Source organism: Mycena indigotica, assembly GCF_014461135.1.
Source record: "Mycena indigotica strain 171206Taipei chromosome Unknown Mind.scaff0007, whole genome shotgun sequence".
Classification (NCBI taxonomy): Eukaryota; Fungi; Basidiomycota; class Agaricomycetes; order Agaricales; family Mycenaceae; genus Mycena; species Mycena indigotica.
This window is the reverse complement of record NW_023503006.1, coordinates 4,961,050-4,977,712: the sequence shown is the minus strand read 5'-3', so window position 1 is coordinate 4,977,712 and position 16,663 is coordinate 4,961,050. Positions and strand designations below refer to the sequence as shown.

Here is a 16,663-nt window from a genome sequence, read left to right as displayed (position 1 = left end):
TGGATAATAGGGCCTGTGCGCATGTAGGCAAGGTGAAAGGGGTGGATGGGGAGTGACACCATGTTGAGCATTCCTAATGAGTGTGACTTGGCATAAATACACACAGCGAGTGGGGTGGCATGCATCCCATCACGGTCCAGTTGGGCACGTGCATCTTCCCACATAGTGCGTAACGTTGTTGGATGCTGATCCGGCATGAGCGGGGCAAGATGGTGGACTTGTGGCACAGAGGGCACTTTGTACAGCGACTCTGGGACGGTCTTGATTCCAAGCTCTTCTTCTGCTAGGGCTATGTTCAGAGCAAACAAGTCGACTGTCTTGGCAGGCTCCATGGCAAGGTGGACATTGACCACAAAGAGCCCGTCATGGAGCTGCTCAGAAGAGAGGGAGAGCATATTAAAGGCAGCAATAACAGCATACTGCAGCTGTGCAGAAATGAGATCTGCAGCATGGAACGTTGTTGTGATTCTGGAGAGAGATTGCTTGGAGTTGTCTTCCTGACAGCCTGTCTTGTGCCGTGGCCTGCAGATTGAATATATCATCATCATTTCCTCACAGGGAAGAATGATTTGCACGCACCAGTCTTCCTTCTGACACTGATGATAATAAATCAGTGTGTTGCAAGGGAATTGAGATCAGTGAACACCTTCTTTGAGCAGTATTGTGCAACACCACACTGCAAGTGGATAAGCACCATATGAGGCAGGTTGATGAGCAATGACGGACCCTACCACACCGTCTAAGCTTTCCCTCACCGCCCTCTGGAGCCTGCAGACACAGTGCGCACTTCGAATCAATTGTCGCCCGGCCGGCCCGAACATCCTTCCGCTTGCTCTGCAACTGCTTCGCGAGCCACTTCATCTCTGGTGGTGCTGTATCCATAAAGAATACACGTGGCCCATCCAGCGTATCCTCTTCTGTGTGCTGGGTAGTCATGGTTGGGAGCAAGAAGTGTTAGCGTGTGAAGCGCTGCGTAGCGTGGGAGGTCAGCGGGGTTTGTGCGCCATGCGTGGTCACAGGTCGTGTCCTCTCCGGGCCGACCTTGTTCCAATTAAAGGACACCGTGACCTGACAAGTCGAAGGACACCCTAGCTGTCAGCGACAAGGCAGCGATTCGCCGGCGTTCTACGTCACAGAGAGGTGAATGAGCCCGCGCCAGTGCTAGCCGTTGAGGTTGCGAACACTGTCCTGGTGCAGCAGATGCTCGCGATGGCGGAACGAGTAGCGCTCGTGGAGTCACAGCTGAGAAGGGTAAATGGGGTAGAAAACACGGAGGCGGAGGAGCCACCACAATATTCGACAAGTTAGATAGCATGATATCATTGCTAGCTTATATTTCGATGCTGAACTAGACGCGGACGTTTAGCAAAAAGCACAAAAGACGTGGGGAAAGGTGGCGCAACACAACAACTTACAAGGCTCAAGCCATTCATTTCTTCCCAGCACAAAGAGGGACAAACATGCGCCTTCAATGACGCCAATGGCCACTGCTATTGCCGACGCCAACGCCAAACCCAGCCCCGACTCCGAGTCGGAGGCCTGTTCGCGCCGCTTTGGCTCCCTGCTCGTCAAGCTTGAGCAGCATGTTGAAGCCGAAAGGGCGCCAAACATCTACTTCGGCCGGCGCACTTCCGCGTCGCTCGAGGTAAAATACACCTGTATACGGTGGAAGTGAGGGAGACTCGGAGTCACCAATGCATGAGCAGAATTGCGGCAAAAATAGTCATCATCCAATCGGCGCACCGCGTCACAGACTCACAGCATGTTCCTAGTGAAAGAAACAAAAAGGAAAGGGATAATGTCGCAGAAAGCCGTTGCGTGCCAGCGAGTCGAACGCGCTGCCCGAGAGGTTGATTCGAGGTCAGATTACTGCCAGGGCCACCGCTGGGCATATGCGGGTTGCGGTAGACGTGCCGAGGCGAGATAGGGACGTGACACTTAGGAGTGTGGCGGAGGTGAAGTGTGGTCAGAGTGGAGCAGCGACAGGAAGACGGCAAGTGGAAATTTATTTGGGCTGCGGATTAGACATTTGTGTATTGCAAAAGGCTGAGCGAGGTATGCTATATGACGATAGGGATACTCGTTAGCAGGCGTCAGCGCAAATGAAGGCGAGCGGGCCACGCACGCACCCGGCACCGAGACTGAAGACGACTTCTTCACTCCTCAGCTGTAGCAAGCAGCGCCCTAGCAGACGACTGGATTCGCATTGTGGAAAATGACGAATACGACGCACCTCATGAGTCACGATAAGCTGCGCGTCGGGCCCCATACAGCAAGACGCTCTTCTTTTTCGTGGTGCAGCCACCGCCGCCGCCTGTAACAAGCACAGTCAAAGTCAGGTCAGGACTAGCAGTAAGCAGCGCACCTCTTGCCCACAACTGTCCACGCCATACTCTCAGCTCTGGCTCTCGTCCCTCTCGTCTCAAAACCCTCGCCTATACACCCGACCTCCTATGCGTTGTTACCTACACCTTGTACAAGCTCTGCGCTGGCCGGAGCACCCTCGTTGAGCGCGAACGAGCAGGCGAAAAAGAAGGGGGAGGTGGGCGAAAAGAAGCAAGTCGGCCGTGATTGACGTGCGGCGCACGGACCAGCGCCGATCTCACGTGCGTGCTGCCACGTCAAACGGCTCTTCTTCCCGGCCACCATGTGCGACTGCCTGCGCTGGTCCTGTCTGCCGTGCGACGTCTTTGCCTGCATAACAGCAAACATCGCAGGCTCTCTCTCTCACCCCCTGCCGTTCAGCGGCTTCAACTTGGCGCCGCTCGTGGCAGCTCCGAGTCTGTCGTGTTCCTCACACGCGCGAACGCGTACCATGCCCGACTGAACGCGAGGACGGTGCGTCATATACTAAGTACACTGGTCTTCTGTCTTCCGACATATCCATACAACAGGCGCTAAGACGTGGGGGAATACCCGCGTGGCTTGCATCCTGCTTCCTTCCGCCCACCACACGACTCTCTCTATGGCCGCCGCCACTCGCGCGCTGCCGAGACGCTCTGACGTCCTTCCCCGCTGCTCACCGTCACCCTCAACAACTGTGTGCTCGTCCCCGTCTCGGAGGCAGCGACGCTGCAGCAAGATGCATATCCGCTGCTCGCCAGCTACTCATTTCCTCCTTTGCGGGCCGACCTCCCCACTGCGCATGCCGCTCGACGATACAGACAACGGGTGCGCACGTCACTGTGACTGGTGGAGCCAACGCTGAATGGGAGACGGAGATCCGCGATAGCCCGCAGAGCGCTGTGGGTCCGTGGCTCAAAGTTGGCGCCAAGTACCGACTCTGCTCGGGAAACTCGGCGCTATTGCTGGTTGGCAACCCGCGATCAAGCCCGATCGCAGGTCGTACAACGAGCAGAGACACTGTTGCGGTACAGTCCTTTGTGCCCGTCCGTGTAGTCGTTCGACACCGCGGCTGGAAAACGGGGAAGGAAGACTGGAGGTGCTGGCGGGGCGGATCCTGAGGTTCGTCGTGAGCATAACGGCGGTACCGGTTGTTGCAGGTGAATCCAAGGAGGGAGCGACGGAGGGAGCGAAGCGCTGGAAGGTGCGCTGTTGTGGGGGAACTGATGAGCACGCGGTGCGGCTTTTAGATGGTCTGCGGGCGGTGTGGGGACCCACGTTCTCCGATGTTCTATCGGCTTCTTGCGTGAGTCTTGTTGTTTCTTCGCACGTACCCACACACAGCTGATCATCATAGGCTATCATGATCCAGGACGCGAAGGCAGTGCGCGGAGCTGGTGTTTTCGCGGCTGGTAAATGTCGACGCTGCCAAGGTCGGTTGTTCATAGCGCAGTGAAAATGCCTGCGCTCACGAATGGCGTCAGAATTTCCCCCTCGCCCGTTCTTTCTAAGTTGACTGTTGTGTTTTGGCACTTTTGCGTAAACAATGGAGTCAAGGCGACTACCCACAACAGCATCATAGTGACTCTACTTGGGCTGTCGGCCGTCCGCCCACATGTGGGTACATTAGCACCGAACAGCTATATAAGTCGCCCTGAATCTCCCCATTTCCTTCACGATCCCACCTTCCGGCGAGTTATGTCCCAGTGCGTTACTTGCCGCTCCACACTTCAGTCATCTCACATCCTTGATATGTCTAGCCCTCGAGGGAATCCGCCGTCCCGCACACCAACCCCCACAGACAAATACACGATCTATTTGCCACCGATCCTGCCACCACCAACATTTACCCGTCTCTCGCCATTTAGCGCACCCCCTTCTCCGGGAATGCGGGAGGCAATGGCGCGACCTGTCCCCCCGTTGTCGCTAGGGCAAATCCCCCAAATCCCAACCTTTCAAACCATACGACCGATTGCACACGCCACACCAACCCCCACTTATGCGCCACATGCGAGACATCATCATACTTTGAATTCCAGGTATTGGCTTTCCTTCCACTGAAAACGAGTACCTGACTGACGTTAACGAAGAGCCCTGCAGCAGACTCTGTCGCAGCAAGAGATGCCGCCCCCGTGGGGCGTGGCTTTCAGCAAATCACAGGACGGGGTTGCCAGTTCTTCAGACACGGAAGGTGTGGCGTGCTCGGGAAAGAAGAGAAGAAGGTAAGCATTGAGGTGGTGTCGACTAGGAAAGACGGCTGGGGAGAGAACCGAGCATAGTGTTTGTTATGATCCTTTATACACGGCATAGTTTTTTGTGGGCGCGACTGTGACTGCAATGAATAGCTTCAAGGACATCGCTGTTCTAACTGCACGACAAGAGGGAGAAACAGCGGTAGATGCGCCTCAGCAAGCCATATAACTGTATGTAAGCACGCAATACTGGCACCCGCCAGGGGTTTTCGCCTGCCCGACCTGATGCGTCTGCGAACGGCGGCGGCGGCAAAGGAGGAGGAGGCGGGTTCGAACTTCGACGCGCCGTAGGGGAACAGTGGTCCACGCGCGCGCCGCCGTACAGGGCAGGACGCGCCGCGGCGTCGTCGATCGATCTCCCTCCTCGTCAGCGATCAGGACACGTGTCGGTCCAGGCCCAAGTCGGATCTGCTTGCCGCGAAACTGACATCAACCCGGCAGCGGGCAACGATTCGACGTTGCGCCGATATTGCGGGTCTCTGGAACGAAGTAAGCGCGCAGAAGAGTGTGTTTGACGGGTAAGCTGACCATCCATCCCTGCGTGCGATCCGGGAAACCCTGAGTCTGGGGCCAAATTGACCACTGACGGCCAATGGGGTCATTACTCAGCCCGAGTCGTTCGCCAGTGGCGGGTCGAACAGAGGTCCGACGCCGCAACGGCGGAGGCGCCGACATGCCCGGTTGCGACCGTGACCCCCGTACAGCAGGACAGCTCACGCAGCCAGGTGCGCGTGCGTGCCCGTTGTTGAACGCCGGCGGAAAATGACGAATGAGCCGTACCTGTTCGCCCTGCCCTCCCTATGCAGATTCTCCGGCGCATTGACAACGGCACCGGCAAGCCCTCGTCCAACGTCCTCCAGCGTTGTCCTGGCTACCCTACAACCGCTTACAAAGAGAGCCCCGCGCCGGCGTGGCAAGACGGCCAGCGCTTGCCCGGGTACAGGGCGCCTGTCCTCCTCAAGCGCCGCCGAAATTAAATCACAAGCGGCTCCCGAAAGGCACTAGCAATGCGGAGCCCGTGGTTATATCGTGTGGCCTTAGCCTGGGCATAGACGACCACATTGCTGGCGGGGAAGCGCGTTAGTCTCGCGGGAGATCTTGGTCGGGGAGGCGAGTATCATCAACGAGATGCCCGTGGAGTCCATAGCAAATCCGAAGGACTGCAAGGTCGCGGCACGCGCGACAGAAAATCACGGAATTTGGAAAGTGCATACTCTTCTTGCAATCGCCAGACAATCAACTGACGCGCGTCATTTGAGTTCCCCGTGGTATTGGCGCAGAAGGAAAGTGCAATGTCTTATCATTCTAGCGGTACATGAGCTATAAAGTTCCCGTCAGCGAACGACACGGCGAAGAGGAACTGTAAACGCACCTAGTTACTTGTCTCCTTTTCCGCGCCCGCATCTCTACATCCTTCCCATCGCGGCAAGACATCCCCATCCACCGAGTCCGCCTACCCGTCCCGCGAAGGCAACCAGACACTGTACAAGCAGCTGAGCTCGCAACAGTGAGCGCCAGCACAAGAAAAGACGCAGTGGCGTCCCGCGAGGTCATCCTAGCCCTGGCCGCCGTGGATCCATCCAGTCTTTCGCCCTGGGGCGGCGGAACGAGCCAGGCGCTCGCTTCGGCGGAGGGGGAAAGGGAAGGAAGAAGGGCAGGATCCGCGCGTGATTGACGTGGCGCGCACGGACCCTGCCGTCACGCACGTGCCACGTCAAGCGCCTCTTGCTTCTTGACGACCATGTCGCGAACGCCGAACGGAGCCTCGCGCGTTGAGCACGGCGCGCGCTGCTAATTGTCATGGTTGATACCGGCAACGGCTGCTCGCGCTGCTGGACGACTCCGACGCGACAGTGACGGCGACTCTCATGGCGATGGACACTTTCGAGCCAGAACGCGAAGGAGGCTGGAGCAAGTTCAACGGCAGGGGCGCAAGCTGCCCGGACTATAAAGCTTCTGCGGTACTCCATGGTGAGTTATCCTGCCGCTGGTCTCACCGATTACTGAACGCTCTCCCCTAGCGGCCGGGGTCCAGCCCCTTGCGAATACACCGGCACGCAGGTTCTTTCTCTGTGCATATGTATCGCGTCTGCGACTCGTGTTCAGGTTGGGGGCGCCGCGCCCAAGCCGCCTATTCACTCATTTCCCCCGCATTTTCCTGCACGACCGCGACTGCGAGCGCCGCCAGCACACGAGCGCGGTTGGGCTTTGAACGGCGGCAGCCAGACATCCTTGAAGCGGGCCTGGGGGCGGAGATGAGAGGTCAGCAACGCGGAAGGGTGCGTTGCAGAGCTATTCTCTTCCGTGTCATTGCTTACTTCTGGAAAGATGCGCAAGCCATAGCGCCAGCTCATCCGAATATACTTAGTGATACCACCAGTTTCCACCACCCTCGACTCGGACGCAACACACGCTCCTCCGGCGTCCGACTCTGTTCCCACCTCTGAACAATCATATCCTGGCCAATCTTGCCAGAGCCACCCATCGCACGCTCAACGTCTTCCACAAACAAGACATCTTATTAGGTCGCCGCTCTCCAAAGACCTTGGCCTCGCGGCTGCAACCACGCGGTCCCCCTTCGTCAACCAGATGCATGGGCGCTATCTATCGACCAATCTGGCTTCACTACTAGTACGTTGAATCGTCGCTGATACATTCGACGGACTTGGCTGTTAGCGTCGCCTTGCAGGGAGCGCCCTTCCGAGCTCCGAGTTGACCAATGGCAGAACTGCACTCCGTCCTGCGTCCCGACCGTGTGCCACATCTCTACCCGTCTCAATCGTGCACAATACACGCAGACCAACGCTCTACTCTGTGCCGCCGGAGCCGCGGCAGGAAGAAAAAGATGGCATCAAGGCAAGTCGAATCATGACCAACGATACCAGCGACGATAAGCCTGGCTCTTTCGAATTCTCCGACATGCCAATCTCCCCTCGTCGTCAACGAGTGCCGAACTAGTGCTGGTCTGCAATGCCATCTACGAAAATCCTACTGCCAGATGCCATCTGTTTCCTCTTATCGTCATTGAAACTTAACCACTACTACACACTCAGGACCGACTCCAAAATGCCCACCTTCCCGCATACGATAAGTAGCCTTGAATACAAGTTGGAATTAAAATGAAGTTGCGAGACTATGTCGTTGTTTAAATGGTGTTAATCGTCCGTCTCTTCGCCATTGACATTCCATCCAAGCTCGAAGAAGTTCCCCTCGATCCAAATGTACTGCATATTGACACACCTCAGCAGGAGGGCTGTCTGCATCACATGCAGGTCTAAAGATGGGGTTGGCTCAGGTAACGCATTTCCGACAGCCAGCTTGGCTGAGATATGTAGGCCCTCCATTGTCTGTGGAAGGCAGACCGGGAGGGCAGAGAGAAAGATGGTATACTAAAATGGAACGTTAACTTGAGTATCGTCCGACATGGATTCCCAGAAAACACACCTCCTTGAGCTTCTCGGATGGTGGTCGTAGTGAGAGATCATTATCCCACTCCAGCGACAATTCGAGGTGCTTCGCGGCTGGGAAATAGGCCATCAGACGGACAAGAGTGGCGCCTGTGAGTGGCTCCAGGTGTAAGTCAATGTTAGTGAGCAATAAGAACTGTGCACCGATGAGCTCCAAGCCCAGCACCAACGCCGCGGGATCACAGGAGTCGTACGTCAACTCAAGCCTCTCTAAAGCTGTGCCACTTTTGAGGAGGAGAAAGGCTTCCCATGGTCCCCGGTATTCCGTGAGGAGCGGGAACACAGGTGTCGTCACAGCCAATGCCTGCGCAAGGTATTCTGTTGCTGGGCGATCATAATCGTAGAACTTGCGCTCAATGATGACATCTTTGACTGCCGGAAACATGCGTCGCAGCGCCGACATGTGCTGTGCCGTGAGGGGATGGAAAAATTGCATGGAGAGGCCGATGTGCTTCACCACAGGGAAGATGGGGAGTGGGGAAGAATCCGGTCCAGGCAGGTCTTCAACGTTAAGCAGGCTGATGCTGCCCAGGGTTCGTGGAAAGATAACGGCAAGCCAGCGTGCCGAGTCCCGCTTGTTCCTGTTGTGAAGATCTAATATAGCGAGGGGGCGGTCCAGGACATGCGGAACAACATCCGGGGAAAGCGCACAATCAAATAGCGAAACGTTCTCGATGATTGGTCGCGTGCCGGTCCGCACGCGCAGATTGTCGATAGCAACCTTGGTAAATGTGATGTCGCTAGCCCAGATTCGAGAAAGGTTAGGAAACCGATGGAGGAGAGCGAACAGCTCATCCCGGAGCACATCCACGTTGGTAGAAGCTGAGGCTATGTGGCGCTTGTCTTCGGTGCTGTCGGAGAGAGGCGAAATATGGATGCAATATACGTGCGGTGCAACGTGGGGTGATGCATAGAACGCAAGCTTGTAGCGCAGTCGCTTGGCTGCCTCCTCCCCCAGTGCCTGGAATGGCTGTTTGCGAGTGAGGTACGGCCAGAAGGAGAGCTTGTGTTGCTCAAAAGAGGATAGGACTGCGTGTGCGATGTGGGTAAGATGTGGTGAGGAAAGGCCGGCAACATAGAGGTCGTCCACTCCGAGAAGCTTGAATATCTCGAGGAACAGCTCGTTCGGGAGCATTGTCGGGCGGGTGGTGGTGGTTAGGAGAAGAGATGGATGCTTGGCGGTCACAATTTCACCGCCAAGAATATTGAGAATTCAGGCCCTTTGATGAAAGACCAATTTGTATTACGCACTGCTGTCGGCCTAACTGCGAGCGAACTACCAGCATGTTGTGCAAATAGCTGCGGCTGTGGCTGCAGCTGCCTGCCACAACCAGAAGCGTGCGTGCCAACAGCCGCTTCTAGCAGCCCCGATAGCGTTGGAGATCATCTTGAAGTCGGATGAGGAGGCGGCGCTCGGCATAGAGTCCACGACCGGCAGAGAACCCGTCACCGACTCACTAGCAAGACGGAGGTGCGGCAGGCAAGACCATAGTCGTTGAGTAGATAGTTAGACCGTCAGACGTGTTGTCCTTCCAAAGCACGCCGCGCCTGTGCCTGCGCCATTGCATCGTCGAACAGCAGTGGGGAGTCGGGCCACAAGGGATGAACTGAGTAGTAGCGGACTCTATGTATTATGCATCTTGCTGCAGCGTCGCTGCTTCCGAGACGGGACGAGCACAGTTGTTTGGGGCGATGGGAAGCGGCGATGGGACTGGCGCGAGTAGCGCCGCATCGTATCAGCAGCGCGCTAGCGGCGGCGGCAAGACAATGGAGAGAGTCATGGGAGGAAGGAGGCACTGGCAGGATGCAAGCCACGATGGATGGTAATCATGGTATTTCTTCAGCGCCTATTGTGCGAATGTGCGAGAAGACAGAGGACTAGTATAATATGACACACCTTTCTCGCGTTTCAGTAGCGCGTGGTATGTACGCGATGGAGAGCCTTCGCGTGCGCGAGGAACACGTCGACCTTTGTGCCGGCCCGACAGAGCTCTCAGCTGCCACGAGCGGCGCCAAGTTGAAGCCGCCGGACGGCAGGGGTGAAACAGAGGCTCCGACGTTGGCTGTTATGCGGGGCACCGACATCTCGCGGCGCGCACTGGACCGACGCGGGCAGTCGCACATGGTGGCCGGGAAGAAGATGTGTTTGACGTGGGACCCGAGCACGTGCGATCGTCGCTGGTCCGTGCGCCGCTTGTCAATCACGGCCGACTTGCTTCTTTTCGCCCACCTCCCTTCCTCTTCGCCCACGCCTAACGAGAATGCTCTGCAGAGCGCAGGAGCTGGACGACCTACGGGCTGCAACGCGCGGCAACCGGGGCTGATGTCAGCAGCTGGGAGGGCCTTGGGGCAGTAGGCGGGGGGCTTTGAGGGTGTACACATTCTTCAAGTTCTCGCAGTGGGTTCTGCAAGTGGTGGAAGAGCAGGTGTTATGACTTTGCGGCTCAGTATCGGGTGCGTCGTCCTTGTCATTCTGCATAGCGGCAAGCTAACAAAAGCCCAGTTATCATGCTTTATGCCGCTCGACTGTATTGTCCTGGGCGTTGTCGAAGACCGCGCGGCCGGCCCAGCTACACCCGCAACAAGTGCAACGGCGGCAGATCACCAGTCACCAGCCTGGTGACCTGCCGCCGACTTTTATCCCAAATTCAGCGCAACCGAGGGTCATGATCAACGGCGCACTCGTACTGGCAGCCTGAGTGCCATTGGGAACTGTCGTCGGGCTGGGTGCGTTTCCCACTTGTGCAGTTGTGCTTGACCCGTGCTGACTCCCATCCGTGAGACTCGCGTATTATCATATACCTCGCCATGTACGTCCTACGATTGATTGCAATGCTGGGAGCAATAAACTCGTCTCTCTCGTCCTGCTGCTGCCCCACTCTTACGACGCCCCGCGGCCGCCGTGGCGGCTCTCAGGTGAAAGCGCATCCAAAGCCCACTATGGAAAGCCGTATCTGCCCAGCAGTAGCCCTCACAATTGTAGCATTCCCAGGCGAACAAACCCAGGGGCTGCGCGTTCGACTGGCCAACGCGCGACGGCTTTAATGGGATTCTTCGCAACTGTCGGCTGGTTTTCTTTTGACGCCATTTTCTTGCACTAGGAACGTGCTGCCACGTAGTGCCCGTTGGGCGTCGAACGCTTCTCCCAAACGACCATATGATGTTTGGACACATTTGCTATTTTCGCTCGACGGCACGGGGGGAAACGCGACAGCATACATCGGTCCCTGCCTTGGGTGAACACCGTGACCTCTCCCTCAATACATCCACATACTGGTGCGTTTTGCATTGAGCGAGGCGGAATTGCGCTGACTGGAGATCTCTCTCATCAAGCATTGATCGAGCATTGGGGATAACTGAGTACAAAATATCAAGCAGCGGCATTCTCAAGCTCTTCGAACCGGCCCACACTCAAATACCAGAGTCCCTCTCTCCTTTTCCCGCTGAATTGTTCCCAGCAACTCATCGCTTAAGACATGCTTTGTCCCAGGCACCCATGTGAGCGCCAGCCTAAACCGCTTGCCACTCTCCCGTCGGGCGATAAACTCTTGCAGCATGGCATTGCTGAACGCCCTGCACGTCCAGAGCCGCAACGACGCGATCTGCTCCCCGACCCCATCGGCGAGCAGGGCGAAAAAGAAGGTGTCGGTGATGAGTGGCGCCGCGGGGAGCTCCTGGTCTCCTACTGCAAGTGATTCGAGGAATGGCAGTGAAGCGAGGAGGCGGAGCAAGTCTGCTAGAGTAATATTGATGTCCACGATATCGAGCTCGCGCATAGTATTGCTTGCGGGTTGAAGCATGTAGAGGGCAGCACGAGAGGGCCACCGCGGCGCGTCAACGTACTCCGGTGTGTGAATGGCAAGGCCCTCCAAGTGAGGCAACGGAACAGCACCAAAGAATAGCTCAAGGAGTGGGGAGACTGCCGCTGGGCGGGCGTGGTCAGAGAGGATCAGCTTTAGCTTCAAGATGTGGGATTCGCTCTGAGAGTGGTTGAGGTTTTGGCGGAGTTGGGACAGATCAGCCTCCGATGCAAGGAGGATCATGTCGAGGGACAGTGTGCCGCCAACCGGCAGCTGGGACATGAACTGCAACAGCCCCCCAACGGGCCGATCTTCACCCGCTGTACATGAGTCATGCCGGCCTCTGCCAGAGGCTTCAGCGGGCCACTATACTCGAGCCGTGTCAGGTTCCGCGCGGAGGCAAAGGCAGCAAGCAAAGGAATGTCGAGCGGGAGGCCGGTGATCCGCGTCGGGTCGTACGCCGGCGTGATTCGGAGTGTTTTCAGCATCGGCAGGCCGCGGTCCAGCGGCGCAAGCTCTTTGTGCATGCCGCGGGGCACATCGATCGTGACACTCTCCCAGCGAAACGACTGCACGGCGAGCAAAGACAGCGCACCCGGCTGAAAGTCGCTCATAGAGCGAACCGTCAACGTGAGGGGTATGCTTTGGCTCCGCGTCAGGGCACGCTGAAGCAGGCTGATCACCATCTGGTGGTGCTTAACCTCCTGCTTGAAGCGATCGGAGAGCAATTGGGACTGTCCAGGATTGAAGGAGTCGAATAGTTGGAGCCTTTGGAGGTCCTCGGGCGCATGGAAGCCGTGCATATCCAGCGTGATATCGCTCAGAGAGAGGGCGTGCCCACGACGATGGTCCGGAAGCGGGAGCAGACTTGCTCGAGGGTGGCAAGGTCGCCGCCCGCAAGAGAGCGGAGCGCGAGTTGGCATAGCAGCGGGCAATCGAGGGCACCCAGCGATGTATGGCGCACAGACTCGTAGACGTCGGGCTTGAAGGCGAGACAGTGGTCGAAGATTTTGGAGAGGATTTCGGTGGGGAAGTCGATGAGAGGAGCCATGGTGGTGGTCGGAGGTCAAGAGTGGTAGGCAAAGTAACTCGGCATTCCGAGTATTAATATTTAATGCACTGTGCTTTAAGCGTTGATCGAGCAAAAGGAACCAAGCGCAGCGAGATACGTACATCTATAATTGTCTATAACCTGTTGTTGTTGTGTTGTGGCGCTACAAGGAGGAAAAATATGGTTGGCAAGCGCCCAGTAGTCCGGAAGGCATGACGCACCAGACCGTGAGGGTGACGCAAACCCCGCGTCATCCTTCCGCCACTTGTACCCTTCGATTCCTGCTTCAACCTTCGGCCCAAGCGGGAGACTTGATGGCCAGCTTCCTTTTAGTACCCATCCGCCTTCCATATCTGACAATGGCAGTGCTATCCACGCTGCAGTTGGTCTCACACAACCACCTCCCGCAGAAACTCGTGTCGCGCCCCAGAATACTGTATGCTTTGGAAACGCTCAGCTATACAACTCTTCCAACGAGTTAGCCAGGTATGCGGATGAAAACAACGGCATGCACGCGCCAAACACCCATGCCAACCCTCTTGAGCATCCGTGAAGTACTGCGCTGGATGCACGTCCGGCATTGCGTGTCGTCGTGGAGGCGCTGAGAGAGCGTGTGAGTCTTGATCGGCTTCCGGCTCGGCGTAACCGTGACGGATGACTATCACTCCATCTTCCGCTCCACGAGGACGAACCCAGAAGGCCATGGTGGCGGCGCGGTTTCCGAATCAACGCGGAATCTATCTCGCGCGCACACCCTTAGGATCAACAGGGCACTTCTGGCGCCAAAGGGCGGAAAAGGGATGGGACATTCGGCTGCTATATCCATCTTGCTTCTCGCTAGCGCTTAACAACGCCGTTTATATTAAGTTGGTGCGTGTGAGTGGGCCCCCATGTATGCACCCTCTGAGTCTAACTGCTGACCAGAGTATGACTCAAGCTCGCCACTGTGCATGCGAAGCTATGCTGTCTCCGACTCATGTCCTCCAATTCCGTCCAAGTCATATTGTAAGACAGTTCTGAATGTTATATCTAGATTCTGACACCGCTTTTGTTTGTACCATATAAGGGGCACCTCGCTTTTCTTAATCTCCCCCGTTGAACATGACAACACCGCCAGAGCTGCTGAACCGTAATGATGGTACGCAGACTGCGGTTTCCCCGCCTACGGATTGAGATGTAGCTGATCTATGATCATAAATCAGGCCTTCTCCCGTTGCGTGGCACACTCAACTTCTCGGCCGAACTAGAAGATTTCATGGCCAGTGTTGAGCATAAGCTCGGCGCCGACCGCACATACGCCAAATTGCCGCAATCCCAGTCCATCGCCGAGCGGATAGACGTACAAGTCATCCACGAGAATGGCAACCACGTATGCTGGTATCACCGGCTGCGCCTTAAGGACTGGAATTACACCGTCATCGGTGTCCTCGCTCTCATACACACTGCTCTCGACATCAACAAGATCGCAGACCTTGACGGAGAATATGCTATAGCGCATCTGAAAACTCTCAATAGCACATACTTTTACGCCTTGAAAGCCACAAATGAGGAATACCCTCAGAAGGCGTGGACACTCACCGTTGGCCCGGAGCTGTCCGAGTCATAGATGTCCGATTGCCGTTGTATGGTTCTTGTCGTGCTGTCATATCGTTTGGTTATTGGCAGAGTTGAATTCTATTGTGTTAGTCGCTCGATGAGCAGTTAGTCACGGTGTTCCAGCTCCGCGGGCCGTGTACCACCTCACCCACATAAGACATTATTAGAACACCGGCGGCTTCGTGCTGAACAAGATATATATGTAGCGCGTTGTGCGTTTGTGGACACATGTGAATAAAATAACAATAGGATTGATGAGCACATTCGAACGCGCTAGAACATCATGGAATGTGGGCCCACCTACTCTCAAGCCGTATAAAAGCCGCGTTTCATCTTCCCTCATTCCCCAGCAACAGCTCACTCTCCCAGCGCGACCCTCCCTCCTGCCCTCTTTGCCTGCATCCATCAGCGACGACCGCGCGCTCACGACGAGCACCGGCCTTGCGCCAACCAACACCACTCCATCTTCCTCATCGTCCGTCTTGCTTGTAGCGCGGCCAGACAAACCGAGCGCCCAGCGGCGACAATTTCTCCGCTTGTTCGGAGACCCCGACATTGCGCACGAATGCGGGCTGCCCAGTCCCAGCGGACGCAATAAGGCGCACAGCAGCCCACCGTGGCGCCGCCGAATTGATTATCTCTGATGCTAGATAAAGGACTTCCAATCCAGCATCGCGGATAATCAGCGGAGCCGCGCCAGAGTCGCACGATAGCAGCGTAGTCGAGTGTGATGTCGAGTTTTCCAACGAGCGGAGACGATGGTGGTGCAGCATTCAGAGTCATGCAACACTTTCTGCTCTATGTATCGGCCTGATCGACAAGGGAGGGTGAAACAGGGATGGCCGGAGCGGGCGGGTGCTTGGGGATGCGGATGGTTGTCGCTTGTGGGATGTGATGAGGGTGAGAGACGGAGGGAGGGTCTTGCTGGAAAGATTTGTTGTTGACTAATAGCCCTACAGCAGATCACAATTGCGTACCCTGCGCCCGATAGTACATAGTAGTACCCGCTGGAATGAGCGTTGTATCTGGCAGAGGAAGGGAGTAACCTGAGGAAGGTCGTAGGAGGCGAGCGAGCTGAGATGAGCGGTCAAATTGAATGAGTCAAGGAGGAAGCGGGCCAGCCAGCCACGCACCTGCTGGGCCCCACTACCGTACTCTGGCCTTCTATCCGCGATACCTTAGCGTACACCCAGCGTCCAACGTCATTCGGCACGAAAGAAACGGCCCGTGGCAATCCTCAAGCTTGAACGTGAGTTACAGATCGCGGGGTTGTTGACGGTCGCCCGAGATCGATGCTCTTCGCGGACTTGACAGATTGAGCCGCCATTCAGTTAGCGCGGCATCGGTAAGCCAGGCATATAGCCAGAATAAGACGCACCATTTGTGCCTCCGTCTGCGCGCGTCAACCATCGCTTGAGCGAAATGCAGCGTTCTAACACGGACCACACGGTCACAGTAGCAGGTACATTTCGCCCTCCTCCGAGTCGTTGTACCCGGACAGCAAAGTAGCTGGCAGGCGATGGTGCGGGCGAGGACGCGAAGCCGAGATGGAGGTAGAAAACAAGCCGTGGATGGCGTAAGCGGATGACGTGAGCGCCACGTGTACGCGACGCCAAGCCAAACATGTCCCTTCTTTCACTGGCACCACGACGTCGCTGCTCGCCGTCGACTACGGCCTTGACCCCAATCTAAGGGCATCTTCCGCATGCATGACGTCCACGTCATGTACGGGGGTGTCGCTGTCGGCTCCGCACTCCACTCCGCGTTTTTCGCTCCACATAACGCCTGCGACGTCGACTCAAACTGGGCAAGCTCAACGATTAGCGTTAAGCGCAGCGTTTAAGGCTGCAATATCTACGGGTCTTTGCTACAAGACTTGCTTGCTGACCGCCGTGGACTGAGTGTGGTGTACAGCTGCTGAAACGAACTAGTGGTCTTCTGGCCTTGGCTTGGCCCGAAAGCCATGGCTTTGGCCCGGCTTTCAATGGCTTTGGCCTGAGGAAACTCCAAGCCAGGCCAACTTGACTGGCTTTGGCCTGGCCTTGGCTTGGCTTTGGCCTAAGCCATGGCTTTAGATAAGAAATTGATCATTAAAAACTTATTATTCTACGACTGCTACATGTCCGAAATGTACCTATTATAAAGTCAATGAAT

At 56.4% G+C, this 16,663-nt stretch overlaps 4 protein-coding genes across 4 annotated transcripts; 2 read left to right on the top strand and 2 right to left on the bottom strand.

Annotated features, from left to right (window-relative positions):
- Positions 1–3,759: 3,759 nt before the first annotated feature.
- MIND_00903500 (uncharacterized protein) lies at positions 3,760–4,569 on the top strand (the record flags this gene model as incomplete). The annotated part of the gene is made up of 4 exons (XM_037365677.1): positions 3,760–3,776; positions 3,828–4,049; positions 4,104–4,382; positions 4,434–4,569. 4 exons carry the CDS (start codon positions 3,760–3,762, stop codon positions 4,567–4,569), a joined length of 654 nt encoding a protein of 217 aa, XP_037218919.1.
- A 3,181-nt stretch (positions 4,570–7,750) lies between these two features.
- MIND_00903400 (F-box domain-containing protein) lies at positions 7,751–9,197 on the bottom strand (the record flags this gene model as incomplete). The annotated part of the gene is made up of 2 exons (XM_037365676.1): positions 7,751–7,984; positions 8,040–9,197. 2 exons carry the CDS (start codon positions 9,195–9,197, stop codon positions 7,751–7,753), a joined length of 1,392 nt encoding a protein of 463 aa, XP_037218918.1.
- Positions 9,198–11,448: 2,251 nt separating this feature from the next.
- On the bottom strand, positions 11,449–12,665 carry MIND_00903300 (uncharacterized protein; the record flags this gene model as incomplete). Its single annotated transcript, XM_037365675.1, has 2 exons — positions 11,449–12,135; positions 12,189–12,665. The coding sequence occupies 2 exons, from the start codon at positions 12,663–12,665 to the stop codon at positions 11,449–11,451; spliced, it is 1,164 nt and encodes a 387-aa protein (XP_037218917.1).
- Positions 12,666–14,014: 1,349 nt separating this feature from the next.
- Positions 14,015–14,519, top strand: MIND_00903200 (uncharacterized protein; the record flags this gene model as incomplete). The annotated part of the gene is made up of 2 exons (XM_037365674.1): positions 14,015–14,051; positions 14,116–14,519. 2 exons carry the CDS (start codon positions 14,015–14,017, stop codon positions 14,517–14,519), a joined length of 441 nt encoding a protein of 146 aa, XP_037218916.1.
- Between the last annotated feature and the right edge of the window lie 2,144 nt (positions 14,520–16,663).